General features: G+C 34.9%; 1 protein-coding gene across 1 annotated transcript in view; it reads left to right on the forward strand.

Moving 5' to 3' along the window:
• Nucleotides 1-24450, forward strand: part of ZNF385D (zinc finger protein 385D) — a 955616-nt gene that overhangs the window by 250902 nt on the left and 680264 nt on the right. Inside the window, exon 2 of the mRNA XM_036898282.2 lies at nucleotides 11043-11261. Within this exon, the coding sequence (XP_036754177.2) occupies nucleotides 11043-11261 (219 nt within the window). The remainder of the gene's footprint in view (nucleotides 1-11042; nucleotides 11262-24450) is intronic.

Below are 24450 nucleotides of genomic sequence, written 5' to 3' on the forward strand. Positions count from 1 at the left end.
AGATTTAGAATAATTATTCTAAAGGCAAAACACCATGTTCCACCAAGGTCAATAATGAAAGCATAAGCATGAGTGTAAACAGCCACCCTCCCAAACCAGGCTACATCTTGCATCATTAGAAGGCACAGAGCTCATTTGCCCACCTCCTTCATTTGACAATTGTGGAAACAGAGCCATTGGGGTGAAGGGCTGTCACACACCTGGAAAATACTAGCATTGGCACACTTTGCTGAGCTTTGCTCTTTATACAGCTTTAATAAATTCATGATCAGAACTCCTTTAAAGTGTCTTTGAATTCAAAAGAGGAGTTGATATTTGTATAAAATCCAAGTATTGCGAAAGTGAAACTTGTGGTTTTGTACACCACATCTCTTAAATAAAACCTTAGCTTACATGAAAACTAGAACTTCATTTTTTTAATTAACATTTCTTTGGATTATAGAAGTGAAATAACAAAATTATGAAATATATGTGTGTATTGAAAACTAAATTAAGGAAAAAACAAGCTACAAAGGTGAAAAAAATCACTAATAGTATGAAGAGCAGATATTTTGCTAAATTCTGTTTCAGTTAAGAAGCAACATTGAAAGGGAGAATTATAGTTTGCTGACTGGAATTATTTTTTAAATGAAAATTTGTTTATCAGTGGTGAAATATGAATATATTTTATAAGGAACTTTTCATTCCACTAAAGAATCCTTGTTAGTGAAATATTTTATTCTCTGGAGATCAAAGCACTTGAAAAGAGCAGAATCTGTACTTTTAAAAGGATTTAATTTTAAGTACACTTGATGGGTGGAAATCCATAAAGAAACAAAAAGAAAAGAAGAACATTAAACCAAGTTACTTCATTTCTTAATGATAGTATTATATGTAGACTAAATTATCCATGATGTAGTTTAAACTCATGTACTATTTTTATTTCATTAACAGAAATGAACAGAAGCTGAAAACAACCTTGACTTTAATAATATTCCTTTATATATTTTAAGACTGTTATTAAGGTTCTTCTTACTTTTCTTGTAAGTCTAAGAAACCTAATTTGTTATTTAAATTTATAAATCTACTGTCTAACATTTAATGGCCTGTTACATCTCTTCTTAAACTTATATTCATATCTATCATATCTCTATTTGGAGCTTCACTCTGAATATAATGCATTTGAGAAATATTAGTATAATGAAGTCTTTACTGGTCTTCTATGTATCAAAAAAACCAATTTTGGTATACCTCAGTTGTATTCGTATAGTTATTTTCTGTCTTAAAAATACCATCCTGGGTTACTTTTGAAAATTTATAGTAACTACTGTAATTTAACAGTCATTTTAAATTTTAATTATTTTTAAAGAATCTGTAATTATTGAGTTCTACAAACTTAATTAACAATCTTCAAGCTTATCTTTCAGAAAAAGGAAAAATATGTTCAATGGTACTATAGTGAAAAATTACTGCATAGTTTCCTTTTATTTTGACTGGGTTTCTACTTCTAAGTCAAATTTGATAGTGTTGTATTAGTCAATGTGTCTAGTATAGCAAATAAATTTTCATCTTATATGGAAAATCTGAACAATTCTTTTGTCTCTGCACTGATGTGTTGAATAGGTGAAACTAAATCCAGGTTCTGTAGGAAAGGGTGTTATAACTGATTAGTGATGTCTGCCGTGGAGGTTCATGATTAATTAGTGATGTCTGCCGTGGAGGTATATCAGGTGATTTGGATCTTCCTGGAGGAGATTATTTATTTTTCTATGCATTTTCCTCAAATATGCTTCATATGTAGGGATTCAGCTGGGACATTTTAAAGCATTTAAGGAAGAAATGGCTTAAGTCATTTTTAAAAAGGTGAGGTGTAAGTAGTTGTGGGACTTTCTTGTGGCAACCAAATACATTGCTTTGGAAATTCAGTTTAATTTCTGATTTCACTATTAATAAGGAAGACTTAGTTGGTGTATTCATTATCTATTGCTGCATAACATTATCACATCAAACTTAATGGCTTAAAAAACACACAGATTTATTATCTCATAGCTTCTGGACATCAGGAATCTGGTCATTGCTTAACTGGGTCCTCTGGGTTCCCTGCCAGCTTGCAGCTGATGGGCAAAAAGAAAAAAGTTAAAGTTTTTCTTTTTTGACTTTTTGACTGGTTACAGTGCTCTGACTCAGAGTCAAACTACTGAGTGATATGCTAGTTACTTTGTGTGGGCTTAAGAGTTTTGGAGCAAAGTGGCTCTAAAAAAAATGTATCATCTGAAAGCACAGAGCAAATGGGTATGTGAGAAACTGAACAGGGAAGCTGGTACAGGGAGGTCGCAGCGGACTTTTTGATTCTTTTTGGTTTCTAGAAGTAGGTTACAAAGATACCAGCCAGGGCTGTGGTCTCCTCTACAGTTTGGGGAGCAAACCACTTCCTCACTCTTGTGGCTGTGGGCAGCTTTCCACTGCTTATAAATGGCCTCTGTTTCTTCCTGGCTGCTTGCCGGACTACCCCAGGTTCCTTGGCAAGTGGAACCCTTCACGGGGCAGCTCTTCACACAGCAGCTTGTGCACTTCTCACAGGGAAATTTCTCTTGGTATGAGAAAATATTCTCAAGCAGCCAGGGATATCCTGCATCACCAGTGGTATCTCCTCTACTCCTCTGGTAAGGATGTGAGGTTAGGGGGGGAAGTGAAAGGAACTAAGAATGATGACGTCACTCATAAGAATGGTGATGATAAACCTGGGTACAGACTATGTTGAGAAACTCTATGGATATGGACAACAGCTGAAATCACCAAAATATCAAAATGTATTTTAAGAAGATATAGCCTATGGAAAAGAAAAGAAAAGAAAAGAAAAGAAAAGAAAAAGCCCTGGGACTTTCAAAACTATGAATGAGAGAGAAAGCAAAGCTGTTTCTTAAGATAAATAAACAACTCAGGTATCCAACTGCTGAATTTGCAAGCCCAGATCTTAATCACAAGAAATAATACAATTTTGCTCTTCCTTAGCATGTGACACATTATCAAAAGGCATCCTAAAGTCAGTATCACCTGCATTTTCACCCTCTTCTCAAACTCCACGGACAATGAGGATATTTGTGTTTGTGGTATGCTAATATCTCCATTGTCTAAAAATGTGCTGGGCACAGGAGATGCTTAAAATATATTTATTGAACTGCTTTTCAATGATCTTGAGGGTTCCTTGGCATAACTTTTCACCACCTATAAGCCAAAGCAAGATGTCTCTAATTTGGGTCTCCAGACATTTTTTCTGGGGCAAAACACTCTTAAGGTTTCTATGAGCTGTTTTGATGCAGCATAGGGTACAGATGAAAGCACAAAGATATTTGGTGTACATTCTCAGGGGAAGAGTGTTACTATCTAAAGTAGCCTCATAAAAAAAAAATTATGGTCTGAGAACTCAAGAACATGTTTCGTAATCCAGCCTCAGGATCCCTGGTATGGTGGTAGGGACACTGGATGGTATAAACCCAGGGGTCGCGTTTGGCCAAGGGGGCCCCAAGGACATGATTGATTCAAAATGACATTCCTAAAAAGCAAACAAACAGGTCAGAATACATGAAAATAATTGCACCTTGCTCATACACAAAAAACAATAATTCAGTTTTTTTCATAGGACTTTGAATGTTGAGAGGTAACATTAATTACATTGAAATTTTAGATATATCTGACCTATTATTGACTATAGCTTCTAATTGCAGAATGCCTTTTAAAAAATAAAAATTGTCTTTGTTTTTATTTTTTAGGTTAAAACTATGAGAACTTTTTTGGTCTCAGAGATATTCTAGCCATGATTTCATGATGAATCATTTGAAGAATTAAGGTAGAATTTTCTTTAGCTAAAGCCTCAAAATAGAAATTCTGATTCTTAGTTTACAATACTTAAAGGTTTCATTCTGTATCTCATCCTGCCACTTAGCTTTTGTATGTGAATCCTTGAAAATTCAGTTAAGACTTCCTTCACCTTGTGGAAAACATAAACTTACAAAGCCTGACAAATTTCGTTTTATGCCATGATGTAGTAAAATCTCTAATTAAAGTAACAATTCCTGAACATTGATTTGTCTCATGGAATCTCCTATAAATCATTTCCGATCATAAAAGTAAGATATTCCTAATTAAAACGTCCTCATTTTTAAAGTTCCAAAGTGATGTTTAAGTCAGGAGACTATGTAAAACAATTGCTGCTTTATTAATAAAGAATTTATGGTAACATATGATGATTGATTCAGGTTGTCGTTTTTTTTGTGACTTTCCTCCGATTTATCTTTAATGTCTGATTTTTACAGCTACATTTGGTGTATTTGTGTAGAACTCACTAGGTGTACTATAATTATGCATGCCACTAAGATGGAATATTGTATATATATATATGTGTAAAGGTATATGTATTATATATTTACAAAATTACAATAATGCTATTTGTATGCTTAACATTGTGGGAATCTCCAGAGACTGTAGTTTTAATTTTAAATTTATACTGCACTCTAGTGGGGATTGAGATCAATGCAAAATTGTTCTTATGTTGTTATTTTACAGCACCAATTATGGACTATTTACAATTTGGAAAATGAAATATAGAAGAATGCTGTTATCTGAAATTTTCTCAAGGGTAAAATGATACAAATATATTTATATCTAATGTATATAACATATATTTAATTTTTGACTGCTACAGTAAAATGTTTTTTTTTCTAAATTGTTTTTGAAATAGAGGAAAACTCACTCTTGAAACAGTGTATTTGATTTCTTGCAGGATGTTTGGAATGCATATATAAAAATGTATTTATAGATGTAACTTACACCACCACATAAATCCTAATTTAAGCAAATATTGAATAGAAGCTAATTGCTTATGTTTTCTACCAAGAGGACAAAAAATGGCTAATTTTCTTTAAAAAAATATAAGAATGAGGATTAAATATTAAAATCTTTGCTTCTCATGTTTTATGATCTTAACTTCACGAAGCAACTTATTTAACCCTTTGACAATGATGTCTTTGTCATCACTAGAACCTCCTTTCAATACCTAATTTTTTTTTCAATTCTTCCAGTTTTTCTATTCAAATTGAGTGAGTGCTTTTAAAATTCATTTATGATGTCTCTGGAAATTTTACTCCAAGTAACCAATATCCAATCACATAGCAGTAGTACAGTATTTTTTTCTAACCATTTCACTCTATAACTGCTTATGCATGATCTCCACAACTTTTTACTGATTTTTAACATGACCCTGGAAAGGTTTCTTCAAATGACATCTTACAATTGCAGTTGTGAGATCCCATCCTCACAAATAATGACTAAATTGTGTTGTATTTTAACCTTATTTTATATTAAGCCAGTCAAGAAAAGTTGAATAAACAGTACAAACTCTGTAAGAATGTGTGCAGTGTACAAAATCCAGCTTCCCTTTGGTGAAATGGCCTAGACTGATGTGTCCTCCCCAAAAAGAACTTTTGTTTCTTAAAGCAATTAAGAAATCTCTTTATAAAATAATAAACTCTAAGAATTCTAAGAAATCCAGTATCAATGGAGCCCTCCTCTCACAGAGATAATTTTTTAGAACAAACTCTGGCTTACATTTGGGCAATATTTAGACCTTTACTTTTATTTTCTCAAAGAAATTGATTTTGAAAGAAATAGCCAAAATTTATCGTCTGTTGTCCTCTGTATAAATACTGTTAAGACCCAAAGAATTGAAGCTGCTTGCTTATCCAATAAACTTGTTATTTTTTTAATTAAATAGCGGGTTGTCATCTACCTCTACTAGTCATTTTTCAGCTTTATCACCAAAAAATATGTGTAGATCAAATTTTTATTTTATTTTCATCTAGATGAAAGATGATTGCTAGATATACACTCAGACCAAGATTTCTAGAGGTATTGTTAGTGTTTTAGTAGTGGTTCTGCCACAATTTATGGAAGCAAGTCTGTACTAAGTGTGTTCTACATTTGTAAATCCCTATCTACCTCATTTTAAGAAATTGAATGGCAGGAGAAGCCACTGCAAAAACAAGAATATTTTAGTTCAGTTTACACACCATTTATAGCTGTATGACTTTATGGGTTTACTATAAAACCCTTTTAGAGATATGGTTTATTATCCTCTAAATCCCCTGTTGGAAGATGTCATATACTGTTATTTCATTGTCATTTCAAATTATTACAGAATCTTAAGATTCTTGGAGATTTTAGAGGCTTGCCCTTTTGACAAGGTAGCAGATCCAAGAACAAGGGATAAAACCAATCATGGGCAAAACAAAGGAACCCAGCTGGGTAGCTTTTGATACAACACTGAAATTATTTGTAGGGAAAGTTGGTCACTCAATAAAATTAGGTTTAGTGTCAGCTAATATACAACCCTTTATATACATTTCATTTTGCATTAATAGCTGCCGATTGTTTTGAGCGGATTAAAATGCCTAAACAAAAATGAGGTTTATGAATTCTTAATTACATGGAGAGATTGGTTGGATAACACTGTGTGTATTTGTGTGTAAATCACTCATCCTTTATCTCCATTGGAACCAATTGTAAGTGGACACAAGGACTCAGCTGAGGTGTGTCAGATCCTTTGTTCGTGGGTTGGCAGATTAGTTACTCAGGCAAAGCTGACTAGAGAATATGGCTTGGAGAGTGGTCCATGCTGGTGCTCCCACCCTTTCCTCTCTGAATTAACTCCCCTCCCTAATCACGTGCAGGGAAGCTGGAGAATTCTGGGCCTTCTTTCTGGAATGTGAAGCCTTTATACTTCAAATTCATAAATGAAGACAGGAGAATGTAATTTCAGGCTAAGTTGAAATACCAAGTCCAGATGGTGGGCTGCACGTGAGGCATGATCCTTCCTGTCACCCTCCCAGTCACACAAGTTAGTTTTCCATGAATGAGTGGAGGATGAAGAAAGGAAAAGAAGCTTCTTAGCTCTTTCCCATATTACATGATTTCTAAAAAATTCCTGTTTCATGAGTCAAGGGGAGAGAGAGAGTGGTGGTTCCTGTTGTGTTTCCTGATTTAAAAAATAATTTAAATAAAACATTTTATTTTAAAATAGTTTTAGATTTGCAGGAACATTGCCAAGTTAGTAGAGTCCATACTCCCTACCCACTCAGTTTCCTCGGTGATGGGTGAGTGGGACACAATTGTCAGAACTAATGGGCCAATAGTAATACATTGATATTAGTGAAACTCTATTATTTATTTGGATTTCCTTAGTTACTTTTTCACCCAGGGTTCTTGTTTTCTTCCAGAATCCCATCCAGGATAGCACATTTCAACTAGTCTGTATATTTCCTGAGGGTGTGATAATTTCTCAGCCTGTCTTTGCTTTTGATGACCTTGTCAGTTTTCAGAAGTAACAGTCAGGTATTTTGTAGATCGTCCCTCATGTTGGGTTCCTCTGATTTTTTTTATGGTTTGATTTGGGTTATGTGTCTTTGTGAGGAAGACCACAGAGGTGATACACCATTCTCAAGAGATCCAATCAAGGAGACATGCTATCAATGTGACTTCTCACTGTCTTTGGCCTTGAGTACATGGCTGAGGTAGCATTTGTCAGGTTTCTCCTCTAAAGAGTCACTTTTTTTTCTCCTCTCCATACTATCCTATTTGGAACCAAGTCGCCAAGCATAACCCACAGTTAAAGGGCAAAGAAGTTCTGCTCCATGCCTCCTTGAGGGGTAGTTATCTATTTAAATCATTCAGAATACTTCTGTATGGGAGGTCTGTATCTTCTTTTATTTTTTATATCAGCATATACTCATTGATATGTATTTTATACTTTGGACAACAGTCCAATAAAATATTGTTTAGGTGGCTGTTCCAGCTTTGGTCATTGTGAGCTCCTTCAGTTGATGTATCTGTTTCCCAACTATTGATTAAAATCATGGGTTACCCCCAACTTAGGGTCCACTAGGGTGCAGCCTGTTACCTTGAGGATGAGGTGGGGAAGAGAAGATCAGCATTTTCAGGGCAGTCTTCATACCAAAAGCTGGTCCTTTGGTACAAGTGGTGACATTTCAGCTGTTATTTCAGAAGGCTTCAAGTAGATTAAAAACAAAATGCCTTATAAACCAACTTCAAAAGTCATGTTGCCTCCCAAGAAAAATAGTTTCCAGGTTCATTTTTCTCAAATTAAGCTCAGATACATTGTTTAATATAGCTTACCAAAGATAAGTGCTCTTATTTTGCCACTTTTAATTATTTCTATGAATTGGTAGGATTAATTTGAGCTCTCCATACTACAAAATTAAAAACACATATATGAGTAAATACCTAATTGCTACAATAATCATCCCCAGGCTAATTTAGTCCTTGAACCCTACATGGTCCAGCCTAAATCCACATTATTGTGTTAAGTCGCAGATTTTCATGGTGTCTCAGTGGTGTCTTCTGGGAGATGGAGATTAGGATATAGGAGATTAGGAGGAGGATAGTATGGGAAGGGGAGGAAAAAGTAACTCTACAGAGGGGAACCTGACAAATGGATATGCCGATAAAATATTTTTGGTTCCAAGTCAATTGCCTAAAACCCATGTATGACCAGTGAATTTGTTCTCAGTGGAACTCAAATGAGCAAAATTTCCCTTTGGGAATTTGAATGTGATACTTTTACCATAATGGGAATAAAAATTACTCATGCATATTGCCTCCTATGTCAGAGAGTGCCCTTTGAAACACTGCAATTTTCCTGCAAAATCTGTTTTGTGATCGTACCCTGGTCACAAGAACTTACTTGAGATTCCCTTTTCCCCCTGGTGTGTTCATGCCACATAGATAACATATCTTATTTTCTATTTCCTTTGAGAGTTGTTGTCTTTGCCCCTCCTGCTTCCAGGGCAAAATTAATCGCTGACTCTAGTGGCAAAGTCTGCCCTATCTCCTGTGATCGGGGAACCCCTCATGTGTAAGCAAATAAATTTCATAGCCTTGGAAGAACATTTCTCCTCCAGTATTTCCCCCTACTAAATTGTTGGCAGACATTTTTATTTTATAGGTCAAGGTGGAAATGTGAATCAAGGAACAAAATGTTTCCTTTCAAGCATAAGCATGTATTTATTAAAAATGATGTGTCACAAGGGTTCACATACTAGAATTGTTTATGTAGTTTGACCTAGTTCTGACAAACCTAAACCATTCATTCATGAGGATACAGGCTCCTTTTTTGGCTTCTCTCAAATACATTGATTTATTTTTTCATAAAGCCAACTCTAAATATCCCTATTCAGAGTCAACTGCTGCTAATATTTTTCCCAAGTCTTACTTGTGTTCTACATAGTTGTAAACATACTATATGCAAATTTACATCTTGTGTTTGTTTTTCTCTTACTATATAGAAAGAATTTCCCATGTTATAAAATTTTCCCAGTCTGCATTATTGGCTATGCAATAATGTGATGGTTAAATACACCATCATTTTCTTAATCTTTTTCACTCATTACTTAATGATATTTGAAATAAAAGACTTTAGAAATATAAATCAACTCTAGGAAAAATGTTTTGAAGCATTCTGAGTACAACCTGGAATAAATATTAAGTTGCTTTATTTATATAAAATGAGAAAAGCGAATATGTGTATGTATGTTCCTTTAACTAAAATTATGTCATCATTTTACAAAGCCTGTTAAATGTGATAATAAATCTTTTAAATGTGACTACTAAAGTTGCATATTTAATATTATTCTAATAGGGGCTATGTAAGAAAGATAAAATTTCCTTTTTAAAAAGAGTAACATATTCTAAGTGAATCAGTCCCCCAACAAACATGAATTACTTAAACGCTTTAAAATCTTTTACTTCTTTTGGAAATTGGATACTTCAGTTAAGAGATGCAAATATTCCGTGTTTAGCTTGAGTTTAGTAAATAGATTTTCTTTAAAATTTTATGTCAAACTAGTTCTTCCTTAATGTTGAAGTTATTTTGGCATTCATTATCGCATCGTCTGGTGCCAACACGCATGCCCTCCCCATCATGACCGGTAAGGACCATCCTTGGCTTGCCCATCACTTCATCTCCAGCACCTAAGAGAGTGCCAGCCACACAGTGGGGAATTAATAAATGCAGGTTAAAATAGTGATTGCTTTTCTCTGACAATATTCCCAAAGGCTAAACAATAAATCCTTGAAGAATCTGGATAATTAGCATGGAGAAATCCTATCTGGACCACAAGAATTCTGCAGAGTCCTGTGCAGCAAAAGCATAGAAACATTTTAAGAAGGAGCCATTGTTATTTTTAGTGATTTGTAAATGACTAGTAACTATGTATTGCAATAGTTTAATGAGTACCATGGTAAGGCCAGACATGCTAGAATTGTCAGTTGACAAACCATATACTTATCCAGAAATAACATATTCCAATGTAATCTGTAGATCAGTTATACTTTTTTACATACTCTGATTATGAAGGTACCTTGGGTATTCAGACCTCTTTTGTGCTTCAGGTATAAAATATAAAATTTTATGCATTGAAACAGTGTTAGCATTTTTGTATGTGTTGATGTGACCACCAGCTATAAGCATTTTACTTAGGTGCTAAGCAATATAAAAATAAGAGAATTTTATTTACTTGAATCAAAGGGTAATAACTAGTTCATTAATACATGCTAGAGAACAAGATGATTAAGAATGTGGGTTTGGATGAATAAAACTGAAAGCTTATCCCAACTATACTATTTATTAGCTGTGTGACCCTAGACAAATTACTTAACACTTTAAACTTCAGTTTTCACAGCTGTGAAACAGGGAGAACTATAGTGCCTACTGTATCATTATGGTGATTAAATGAGATGGATGTGTCTTAAACACTGTATATTCGACACAGCATTCAACATAGAAAAAAACAAAGAAAAATATTTGGTATTTATATTCCATTAAGAGACTGCCCACTTTTGGACAGTATGAAGGCAACTGACTAAAATGGGAGGGAGTGGAAATTTTGAATTCTAAGTGTCTAGAAGAATCCTTATTTGCTACCCAACTAAAAAATATAGAAGAACCCAGAAGTCTTGATAAGCTTGTTTGTAAATTTCTTTGCACCCCCTAGATTTCACGTGTGCACAAGATGGAGAGAGTGAGGCTGAATTTTTACCTGACGACTTGGAAGAAAAGCCAGAAAGAGAAAAGAAGCGTGCCAATTTCACTTTGTGCAACGTGTGTAACATTCAGCTGAATTCGGCTGCTCAAGCACAAATCCACTACAATGGCAAATCACATCAAAAGAGATTAAAACAACTCAGCAATGGGATATTGAAGAACGACAATGGTAAAGTTTCTCTAAAAATATCTTCTCAATTTTACATCATCTACTTAAGTTGTTTGTGTACCTGCAGGTGTGAAGATAAGTGAATGGGCCAATTTCTATTTTTAAAACCAGGACAAAACATTCGATAAGAGCTTTTCAGGCATAGTACATTAAAATAAGTAATCTTTAACAGCTTTTTGGATGAAAAGGGTTTTGTTTATTGCATGTACTTCCCTGTATCAGGATTGCGATCATGACCCACTAAGATATTTGCTATAACTGGAAAAAGTTGACATCTTGACGTTTTCCTTTAATATAGTTTTTTGGAAATGGACATCCTTTTACATTTTATATAAAACAAAAGGGGTTTTCATTTGTTTTTGCATGTTAGGGGCTTCAGTTGGTTAGTAAGATTGCAGTTGATTTGAGAAAAATAGATATATTTTCAAGTAGGTGTTTTAGCTAATGAAATATAATCTGTCAGTATGTGCAGATTGTTTTAATGAGCTAGTAAAAATTGCTGGTTTGTTTAATCACTTTGGACTACTTTTTAAAGTACATGTTAAATTTAGGAGGAAACAGATGTTTTTAAATTGCACAAAAATACTTTTGGAAACACGCTGAAGGTTATTAGGAAAAGCTCTGAGAGGTGAGGGAGGGGAGGGGAGGGGACCTGCAGAGGGGACTTTGGAGAGCAAAAACAATAGCAAAACAGAGAGTTACACTGTTGTAATCTGGTCAGAGGTTTCATGTTTGATAAATAAGATATATTTGACCTAAATTTTTAATGACATTTAAAAATGAGACTGAGTTTTTATCTGTTCTAATATTTGATATCAGGAAGATTTAATGTAATTTTGTAGTTTGCTGCAAAGCTACCAAATAATGAGAAGAAAAATGCAGTACATGTTTTTTAATAATGGGAATTATCTCTACCTTGCTTTGTGTTTATTAATATGAATAACTGGGACTATTCTAATAGCAAGGACTCTGTATTTCTCTTCCTGGTGTATGGCAGTTAAGCACAGATGTTACTGATCAAAGAGCTGTTAAAAGCAAAAATAGTTATCTAGAAGAATAGTCACCTGAGAACTACTAAATTCTATAGGCATAAGATGAACTAGTAAGGCAAATGTACTTAAGTGATGTTTTAAATATATATATTTGAGAGACTCCATTTTGAACTTCTTAAAAGAAATCTTTTCCTTCTCATTCATATTTGATAAAATCGTCTTAAGCACATGATTTGATTTCAAGTTGTTTCTAAGTTTGTGTTGTTGGTGGTAATGGTGTCAGCACTGATGTTTTATTTTTCCTCCTTTGATATTTACAAACCTCTTTTGGAAAACTAATAAATGATATTATAGAAAGAAACTAGGAAAACAGACATGCCTCGCTCAGAGCTAGTCCCAGGCAAGATTTGGAATGGTCAGAGACTTTCAAACCACAACATTAGTAATGAATTTCCTCAAGTTGAATATTTTTAAATAACTTATGTGGAATGGCATTGTACTAATGGCTTTTTGTACATTTCCTTATATATTTTTTCCTTGCAACCATAGAGATGTTGCCATTATCTCCCTCTTATAAATGTAGAAATTGAGGATAAATTGAATAGTGCACTGAAGGTCACATAGCTATTAAATGGTCAGACTCAGTTCTTATTCATGTAAATACCTGAACCTCTAAAGTCTACTGTCTCTCCAAAGTGATATCCTGTAGAAACTGCAGGAAATTATTTTATTCAAGGCAAGAAATTATCTAAGAGAACATAAAAAAATTAAATTCTATCATATACCCAACAATGCATTCACAGCCAGTAAAGTGCTTAACAAAATTTTATTGCTGCATTTTCTGTTCATATTTTTTCTCAAGGCTCTTTTAGTAAAAGCCATTAAAAAAACCATGAACTAATGTGAACACTTGGTTTGGGGCATATTAGTTTGACTTGAAGTTATGTTTCAGAGGAGACCTTACTTTTAAGTATTGGTAGATCTAACTACAGGCAACCAACCTCACAAATGAATTAATACTTTGAATGAATATAAAAACATATTATATTTTTTATGTGCCCCCCATTTCCCCACTCTACAAATGTTACCATTTCCAGCCTGTTTGAAACAAGAAAGGAGCCAGTTTCAAGCCTTATGTGTCTGTCAATCGTTGTTCCTTTACCTACACAGAGACCAAGCTAAAATGGGAATTCTCAAGAATAAAGGATCCTATATATTCTTAGACAAGAACATTATCATTTTTAGTTTATTTAGGAAAAAATATGGGAGTAATTTTATTCTCCTTTTATGTGTACACTTGCAAAATTGACTGCTGTGAACTTCCATCTTCAGAAAATCTTCAGCTGAGACCTCAAAAGGGAAATAATTAAATATGCCAGTGTCAAGAAAGTAATATGGGATAGAAATGAGTATCTGAATTCTTCCAACCTTGTATATAATTTATTTTTAAGTATGCAGAGGAAATAAATAATAGACACAGAACTAATTTTTATTATTCAGGATTGTCTAAATGGAAAAAAAAAACAATATCATTTCTGTCTTGAGTTAATGTAGAACATTGTATAATTACATGCCTAGAAGCATATCCTAATATACCCTACAAAGAACAAGAATGAATGAAAGAGACAATCACTATATCTAAAATACAGTTTCTGTATTTCTGATCAAAATATGTCATTTCTCATGGCATCTCAGTTAATAAAGAAAGTGATCATGTGAAGATCACAGTTAAAAATATATATATCATGTATACTAATTAATTAGGAGGCCATCATCCCTCCAGTTTCTGATGGTGCTGCATTCTTTGCAGATGGTTACGGGGATGCATGCCCACCCCCAGTTGCTGTTCTGAGCTGCTGAGGTCCCTCCTGCTGAGTTGCTCCCTAAGCATGCTCACAGCCAAAAGGAGCCACCTCTGATTTTGCTCCCTCCCTGGGGGCAGCCTGAAAAAATTCCCAGCTCATCACCTCAAAAGTGTGCGGGCAGCTCTACAAGTCCATTCCAGCTTCAGATTTTCGGAAGCCATAGCAGCCATTCTGTCACAGTCCAACCACCCTCTCCTGGGCCCTGTTTTCCTCATGCATCACAAGTATCCCTAGTCCACCACCTGCCCACAAAATCATTTCAGTGTCTGCTCGTGGGGATCTGCTAAAATACCATCAGTGGTTACCATATCTTAATAAGTAATATGCATATGCTTCATTTTCCAACAGCAACAAAATTTAATACTTTCCCCATATCTATTTTCCATTTGTTGGCTGTATATAAGCTTTATCACCAAAAATGCAAAAGGAATGAAGAGTGAGCTAGGTTTATTTCCAGGTATTTTATGAACACCATCTATTGAACTCCAATCAACAATTCTGCAAAGCAAGTGTTATTACTTCTATTTTACAAATAAGATAGCCAATAATCAAAGGAACTAAGAGACTTGCCAAAAAACCCAGTTGTCCATAAAATTGCTCATGTCTACATTATCAGCAACATAATGATCTCCCTGGTAAACTTATATTCTACTGTCAACAAAATTACACCTTACGTTTGGGTGTTTTCTTGTGTTATTGAGTTTATGACATTTGTTAAAGCACTAATACATTATTGCAACAAAGTTGGTGTTTATTTAAATTTTCTTCACAAAATCTAATGGCTGAAAATATTTTGTGTAGAACAGAGTCATAGAGACATATTGTAATTTGTCACTGTATATTCTCTATTATTCTAGAAATACTTTTATTTTTATGTTAGCACACTTTTCAAAGATGAGGTGAGGTGCAGAGCTGGCAGAAGAGTATTCTATAATTAAAACCTTGCTTAAACATGTAGACTTGGTCATTTTCTAGAAAGTCCATGCTTTACCCTCTCATGAAAAATGTAAGCCAAAGAAATTCCAATACAAACTGCATGGGTTACTAACTTTCTCTTTAGGAAGGTATTTGATTTGTATTTATGAAGAAGGTAAGTTTTGCAAATAACACTTATTTTTCTAGTGATAAAAATATTATTGCATCTGGGCTGTACATATATGTACAAAAGTAAAAATCACCAGGAATCCTACAAAGACAATTATTTCTAAATTGTTGCGATTCTACCAGGTTTGCAAATAAATATGAGTAAGTAGTGGTATGTATACAGTAGTACATGCATTATAGCATAATAGTGTTTGCATATTTGCATATCACCACCCTTTATAAATGTAGATTTTCAGTTACCATAGAGAAATAAATAATCAAATTGAGATTTCTGGCTAAAAGTTAAAACTTTGCTTGCATTTGTCATCTTGTGTTCCAATTGTGTGATATACTGTATAATGGAAAAACCTTATCATAATGATGAAGCATACAGTGAAGTATTAAAATGAAGCATCCTAAGTGATTTTATCTCCAAATAGGAAACTGAAGATTAGAAAAAAATACTGCTTGATTTATAAGGACATATTGGAATATATGTTACAAAGGGTGCAACTTTCAGGATGGTTAAAGCTTCTATGTCCAGCTAATTAAATTCAATTTCATGTGCTCACCATACTTAAACTGTTGAAGGGTTGAGTAACAAGTTGACCTATCTTTTAGTGCTCATTGTTTTGTAGCACATAAATCTAGAATATTGTTGCCATTATCTATCCTCTTAGCATTAAATCTTATTTTACCTGAAAGAAAAGCTAAGTAAAATTTTACTTTCTACCTCTCATCTAATCTAGTCTTCTGTCTCTTTCCATTGATCCTCCCAGATGAGGTTAAGTGTCAGTAGATTTTCAATTTATGAGATGTGTCTTCTCCTGCAATGTTGGTAGTTAATAAAAACAAAATAGCTTTGTAAAATTTTCTGGTACTTCAGGCCTTGATTTTATTTATAATTTGCTCATTTGTATATCAATTTGTTTCACCTTTGATCTCCAAGGACTATTTGTGCTTTTGTAGAATGTCAGTAGACTAATTAGAACTTGCCAGTACAATTGTGGATTCAGGGTGATCCTTTTGGGATAATTTGATTTAATAATGATAACTGCTTTCTTAATAATATCTTACTTATATTAGTAGATGACATATAGCAATATGAAAATAAGGAATATTGCTCTTCTCACATTTCTCTGTTATCAACCGTATCCTTTAGAAGATTCAGCCAAGGGAAAGCAAAGAATAATGCTGATATTAAATTGCCCACCATTATGTAGTAAGACATTTTGTTCTTGTTTGACTGATCTAAGTTTCTTCTTTATTATTGAAGAATAAGAATATGGGAGAAAGTAACAAATGCTAATTTTACCATGTGCAAATTTTGAGTGTTTTTCTGGTTTGGGATACTGATGTTTTTCTGCTTAAAGAGAAAATGCATTGATCATTTCAAAACAGATAGAATTTTAGCCACTGTAGCTACTTGCTCAATTTTAATTCCATCTTTTTCAACACAGAGATTTCTTTATTGAAACCCCACTTCACTGGGATAATGGTGAGGTTTTACAATCTGAGGCCAATAATCCAGGCTGAGCCGTGTTGAGAAACTACCCCAGGGGTCTATGCTCAAGAATTGTACTCTAGTTCTTCAATGAGCATTGTTATCCATGAAAAATTCAAGCAAATGACTATTAAAGGAAGCTTTAGGAGAAAAAAAAATGAATTAAATGCATGCATTTAGTTTGAGAATAGAATTTATTGGGGGTGGAAGAGATTTCCATTTGTGATTCTATGTATTTGTGCGTGTATGTTTGGAGAAGCTGGAATAATTGGAGGAATTGGGAGCCCAGAGCAGAGTATAAAATGAGTATGTATGAGTATGAAATGAGTATGCATGAGTATAAAATGAGTATGCATGAGAATATAAAATGAGTATGCAGAGTAATTTTTTCATGCATCTGAACTTTAAATCTGTTCAGCGCAGTGTGGAACTACCTCTTGTTACCGCACCTTTTGGTTCTTTTAGCTACTAACCATTTCCAGCAGTAATGTTTTCCAGCCCTACTGTTTCTCTACCCTCCAATCTTGGGAAAATAATCATATTTCCTTCTGTAGGTTTGAAAGTATAAGGGTCCCACCCCCCATTTTTTGCCAGTTTTATATTTCCTATGAAAGTAATTTGCTTGTGGTAACAGAGCTGGTAGGTAATAAAGGTGGGATTCTTTTATGTATGACTTTGATTTTCCTGAACAAGTTATTTTGCATTTAGAGACCTATCATATTTGAACTGGCTTCCCAGTTTCTCTGGCTTCACCTCAGGCCTGGCACAGTTCACTGTTTTTTGCGTGTTTCTCAAAAACACTAAGCAGTGGTAGGGGCAGGTGTGAGAGTGTTTTTAAGATGTGTTTCAGTTAATTAGTTAAGTGATTTTAGATTAATCCTAGATTTAGATAATTAATTTAGATAATTAATGAAATAGACTTGTAAAATATTAACTTTAAGTCTTTAGGAGATAAGAAAGTAATTTTCAAAAATAACAGCCTAGAAACATATATTTTCTCTATTTGTTTCCAAAATTGCAGTGATGTGACACAAGGAATTTGAGAACAAAGTCAATAAATCTATAACAGCATTGTACCCTTGAGAGAGTAAAATCATAAGGAATCTCCAGAAGGTATAAAGGAAATAGGGTGAAAATGAAGTAAAACACTGAATCTAAACACAGCTAAGGAAACCCACAGAGATAGAAAAAAGGGGGGCGATAATTTTAAGTTTCCCAAAAAATGTTCAAAATATCTCTAAATTTAATCTGAAATAGCCTTAAAGGTGGGGCTCACTCTTTGATGAACATTATGATGAACTTATGTTGGTCTGCAGTTAGAAGTAGGATGGCACTGACCTGCCAACCACATCATAGAAAGGTGAAGAGCACACAAGTCCGGGCACTAGAAGCCAGAAAAGCCAGAAAGTGAAAAGTCTTGCTAGGGTCAAGGATAAGAAAGATTATAGGGATCACACATGTCTAATATGAAATTCTAATTTGTTACGTTGGTAATGTGTGCTGCGATTCTCTCTTACATCTCACCCGTGCAAGCTTCAGGTGTAAAGCAAAGACAACTTTGCTTACTCACATTTTATGTGAGATTATATTTCTTCTTGGGGAAATGAAATGGGTGCCAAGACTGCATCCAATCTTGAGGTCGACACTATGCACGCGGGTAGGGAAACAAAGAATGGGTGACCTGTGCATTTTCCATTTGCAATACCTGTACCAGATACAGTGTTGAATTGAAAACATGAACATACATTTCAATTCAAGGTTTTGCTTATGAGAAAAATGTGACTGAAAGACACATATGATTGTACTTCAAAACTTCATTTTAGTGACAGAGAATTGTGTGAACTAATCAGTGAGTAAGAGGTAAAAAGACTATGTTTTCGAAAGGAGAATAAAAGCAGAATTAATATAAGAATATTTAATTTCCTTAATGTATTAAACAAACACTCCTATATGCTTTAGTAATTCTGCTGAACAATTTGTATTTCCCATTTCCCAAGAAAACCTTCTAACAAAGCCAAGTGGTGCAAAATACATAACTGCAGGAGGAATAAAGTAGTGAATACAGCCTGAATGAGGAATTAACAAGATTCTAATTATTACCCTTTTTGTATGCTATGTGGCTGCTATTGCATTAGTCTAGAGTCGTGTGGTTGATGTTCAGAAATTGAGCACAGGAAGAGATGATTGTAGGGTGAATAACAAAGATGATAATTTGAGCTGTGTTCTTACTCAGTTTGTATTAATAAGACATGGGTTTACCCTCACCGATAGAATAGCTACACTTTAGGGAGTTACAAAATAGCAGAAGAAAGAAGAAAAGGGGAAGCAACCTTTAATTATTGTCATGTAGAAGGAAGACAAAGTATACACTAAGGATGTAAGGAGGTAATGAAGGTGTCAGAAGTAAAGGGATAAATAAATTTTTTGTGCATTTACTTTGTTCTAGGTATTATTCTAATAATTTTATGTGGATGGACTCAGTCGTATTTTTAGTGAGTTAGTGTGGCTATTAGTATCCATTATGAAGAGTTAGTAAACCAAGACAATTTGAAAGGTAAGGGAATTTGAGAGAAGTGGAGCTAAACCCTGAACCCTGGCAAGCTGGCTCTAGCATCCAAGCCCTCAGTCATAGCGTTCGTTACATCACCTCTCAAGCCTGAAGAACAAATAGGATTGCTCTGAGGTTCAGAAGCCAATGGAGGAAAGTTTCAGAAAAAGGAAGCAATTAACCAGTGGGTACTTCAGGCTATCATCAGAGAGATCAAGAAACACAACCTATACTGGAGATCTGGAAAGTGTGAAATGGCAGGTTATCTTTAAGAAATTACTTCGGTGAAGTGGGGAAAGCAGAATCAGATTTTGAGAGGTTAATACAGTGTTTCTCTACATGTTGGTCTTTAGATGGCTTGATTCAGAATCATGGCTGAGTGCTTTTCTTAAAATTCATATTCCCTGGATATACATTCCACCCTCCTTTAATTAGGATTCCCCTGTAATATTTACTGAGAAGAAATAGAAAATCAAAAAGGGGTAGAGGAAGAAGAAGAGGAATGAGATGCCCATGGCCTAATGTACATACTTTGTCAGCGATAAAATCTCTGATATCAGGGCCCTTGAATGAACATCTGTTTTTATTTTAACATGTGCTGGGGAGAGGCTACTTGCAAGCCCAAGATACTAATCAAAGTGTTTTCTTCCTGTTGTATTTTCAGTGATGTTTTAGGTACCCTCATACATCTACAAGTCATGAAGCCAAATGGCTACTTCCCTCTAAATCTAGTTCTTGTGGTTTAAGCAGGCCTGAGCCTTAGAGGTAATTGGAGGATCAGATAACCCATCTGTGCAGGAGCACAAGGCTTACATACACCACAGTTTGCATCTGGTCTTGGTCTTTTGCTTGGTATTTTGACCATAAAACTTTACAACTTCCTAATTAAAGAGTGTCCAAGTGTGTATACTTAACCCTAACTGCTTCCTTCAGCATTTTTCAATATTTCCAAAAATATTCCTTCAATATTTTCTATAGTTTTCTTTTATCTTTTTATATCTTCATTTGTTGAGGATGTTGTCTTCACATGGTGGTAAGTCATTTTTTCCCCCAGAACTACATTTATATGTTTCACTTGATACATACTCATTGCACCATTATCACTGTATAGTGATACCAAGTATTCTGTCATTTCTTTTACACTTTTCCTATAGCAGTCACATACGTGCTGGAGTCCCTATGGCCAGGATATCTTGAGCCTGAAAGAGTTACTGGGACAAGAAGTCTTTAGTGTTTTTCTTTTTATTTCATTGACTTTCTGAAATTCAAGGTCTGTACTTGATGAATTGATTTTTACCCTGGAGTATCTGAATACTTTTTTGAATACTGTTACCTTTACTTATGTTTACTTCATTCATTATTAAATGTAAAGGGGACCCAAATTGAAAAATGTTAACAATAAACTATATTTTTAATAATAATAAACACAATTTTATGAAAGTAGGAACATTTTCTCTTCATTACTTAAATCTTTATGTCAGGAGTGACTAAGTTTGAGGCACTATATTAGACTAATGTCAGAAAACCTAACATATCTTACAGGTACTCAATAAATATTAAATTATGATTATAATCCTGTCAGGCACATTTTATTTACTCAGCCAGTCAAGGACCCCATTTGCCAACATAACTAATGAAAATGTCTCAATATTTGTGATTCCTGCTATCAGGATTTTTTTAAATCACTACTTCTATAAAATATTTTTCCTTACTTCTTAAGTAGAACTTCCTTAATAATCTTTTTATTTCAGAATATCTTAATAATGTTGAGTATTCTCACTAATATGAGCATTGGGCCTCTTTTGATTCTATTATATTTCTGAAATGTAAACAAAGAATCAATGTGGAGACCCCTACATCCTATGTGCCTGATTCTGAAATGATTTCTTTACCATATTATCAACAACATTGTCATGGTCTGTCACACAGTAAGATTGATTTATTCAGTAATGCTTAATACCCTGTTTTTTCTGTTATACTATTTAATAACTCTTTATTAACTTAGTATAGAAGCTCACCAACAAATATTGTATGCTTTCATATTAATTTCTTTGAGGTTTAACTATGATCAAATTTTATAAACCAAAACCGTATGTCTTTTAAAACCCATGGGAGAGGAATGCTCTTTGTTTCCTATGGAGATAGGGTGTTAGGCATCTAACAGTTGGAGAATTTTCAAATTTAAAGCAGAGTAATGTTATCAAAAATATTCCTGAGTTATTTGCTATAATGATCAATTGCAGATATTTGTTTATCCTATGTGATTTGGGGAGGTGTTAAAGCTAAAAGGGGAGCAGATATAGGAGAAAACAGGAAGTAAGAAAACTCAGAAAGGTAAAAGGTATCAGAGGGGTTTATAGAAACACCAGGGTCTAAAGGAGCTTCTTGGTTCATATTCCATTTAGGACACCAGAATAATTCTACTTTGAGAGATTCTGCCAAGTAAAGAGATCAGAAAAAGAAAACGTAGGTTGCACACTAGAGCTTTGCTCAGTTCCCTTCTGGTGGAGAAGCGAGACTCATGCATTCCCATTTCCCAACCTGGTGAAGCCCTATGTAGTTAAGTTGAGTTGCCCTGGGGCCTGGCATGATAAGAGGCAAGGAAAGCCAACATCCTGGATGGGGTATTGATTTGTTGATATACAAGGAACTAAAAGTGGTTCGCAGCATTCACAGAAATCAATATAAGGTCGGGTCAGCCAGGCAGATATCCTGGTTCTAGTCTAGATGGAAATGATAGGAGCTTCAGGAATACTAACAGAACTTGAGCAGCTTACACTACAGAATACGTGGGACAGGCACCCAACCGACCGCACACTGTTAGACGTCAGCTGGCATGTTCGCAAGGACCAGCATTATGAGATCAGAGATTATCTTTCTCCATATTTGTTCACATAAAACTTGCGCCAATACCAAAAACCTTTCTGGATGGGAGCAGAGGAAACAGAGATTAAGCTGAGAGACTGAATATTAAAACTAGAAGTGGCAGAATTGTCCAAATGGGAACATTTGAATCAACTAATCAACTACCATGATTAGTGCATTTAGATGGTCATCAACACAGGTATGTCTCCCACATGGTGTGGAGGTAAAGGCATCCAGAAATTCTTGTTAGTATACAGCTGAAGATGCTGATTATGAGCAGGGCCAGCCACATAATCTGTAGGGCTCAGTCAAAATGAAAATGCATGGTCAGTTGTTCAAAATCTATTAAACTTACGATATGACGGTAGAGCATTAAAACAGATCTATCACCATATTGAGTGTGGGGCTCTGTGTGAATGTACAGGCCACAGGGTCATGAAGCTGGCCTTGGCTGTGAGGTTGCCTGATGCAGTTACGGCCTCAAAGAACAACTGGCCCTGTGGTCAATGGCTACAGGTTGGGTCCAGCAAGTAAAGAGAGCCCCAGGTGGACTCAAAGGGGACCATGGTACCAAAGATAAGAGAACCGGGACTCAGTCAGTAGAGGGGATGTAGCTCATTCTCTGTGGGAGCATTTCCAAAACACTAAAGAAACATGAATTCACCAGCCAGATTTGTGCATTGTACATCAGCAGGGAGCTCAACAACCATGTAGAAAATGGTTGAATGCAGTGGTGTTGTTAATGAATATTTAAATCTGGCTCTTCAGAAAATATAAGCCATGATTTGTAACATTTACATCTTTCCCACTATGGCTGGTTTCAAGCTACTAACTTGACATCACAACACAGAATAGGGAAGAACTGCATACGTTTGGTTCTAATGAGCCAGTGCAAGGCTCCATCACATCCCTGGTTATATGTATGATGAGTGGATTCAGAAGATAGTACAAGGACCTGCCGATGTAGAATGATGCAATTGGCTAAATACTTTTCCCCAAATCCCTGAGAACTGTGTCACCTTACATGGTAAATGGAACTTTGAAGATGATAATAAATTAAGGATCTTAAAAAGGGGAGATTATCCAAGATTATCAGGATAGGACAAATGCAATCACAAGACTCTTCTAAGAGGGAAGCAGGAGGGTTAGAGTCAGAGAAAGAGATGTGGTGGCAGAACCAGACCTCTGGCTGGAATGATGCACTTTAAAGTTAGTGGGAGGGTCCAAGAAGTGTGGGTGGCATCTAGAAGCTGGGAAAGGCAAGCAAATGGATTTTCTCCTTAGAGCTGCCAGAAGGAAAGTGACCAGCTGACACCTTGATTTTGGCTAGTAAGACCCATTTCACTTCTGACCTCCAGAACTTTACACTTATTTTGTTCTAAGCCACCAAATTTCTGTTATTTTGAGAAGGAAGTGACCAGATGAAACCTTGGTTTTGGCCTGTAGGGCACATCTCAGACTTCTGATCTCCAGTGCTTTGAGATAAATGTATTTTGTTTTAAACCACCAATTTTGTGGTAATTTGTTATAGCAGCAATAAAAACAAATACAGATGCCATTCTCTTCCTTAGTGTGATGAGTTCAAACAAGCACTCTTGTGCTGTTGTAGCAGAGAGCAGAGAATAGGAAATATTAAACACTTTTCTCAAAGAATTACCCATTTTTTAAATAAAATGAGCCAAATTGAATTTCTTTCTAGCTTCTTTAGTTAAAAGGCTCATGAGAAAAATATCTTTAATAGGAGTTCAGAGGCATATATTTCAACAGTGTGAAGATTATTTTATTTGTCAACTTAGTTGGGTCAGGGCATCCAGATATTTGGAGAAACATTATTTAGGATATTTCTGGGAGGGTATGTTTTGGATGGGATTGACATTTAAATCTGTGGACTTGGAGTAAAGCAGATTACCCTCCATAATATGGGTGGGCCTCATATAATCAGTTGCAGGCCTTAATGGAACAAAGACTGGCCTCCAGAGCACGAGCGAGGATGAATTTGGCTAGCATATGGCCTTTGGACTAGAACTACAAACTACAACTCTTCCCTGAGTCTCCTGGCTGCTTGCTTACCCCACCGTATTATGGATTCACCAAGTCAATTCCTTAAAATCTGTCTACCTATATACATCCTATTAGTTCTGTTTTTCTAGAGAACTCTGGCTAATTCACACACCTAAATTTACCTTGAGTAAACTTATAACCACAGTATGCATATAATCCATCAACTGTAGGAACTGCAATTGCTATTCAAACCCTAATTATTCACCTCTTCAATCCATGATGTCTAAAAAAGTCCAAGAAGCATCTTTCATGTATTTAAGAACAAAATACT

Source organism: Manis pentadactyla, chromosome 14 (genome assembly GCF_030020395.1).
Source record: "Manis pentadactyla isolate mManPen7 chromosome 14, mManPen7.hap1, whole genome shotgun sequence".
NCBI classification, from domain to species: domain Eukaryota; kingdom Metazoa; phylum Chordata; class Mammalia; order Pholidota; family Manidae; genus Manis; species Manis pentadactyla.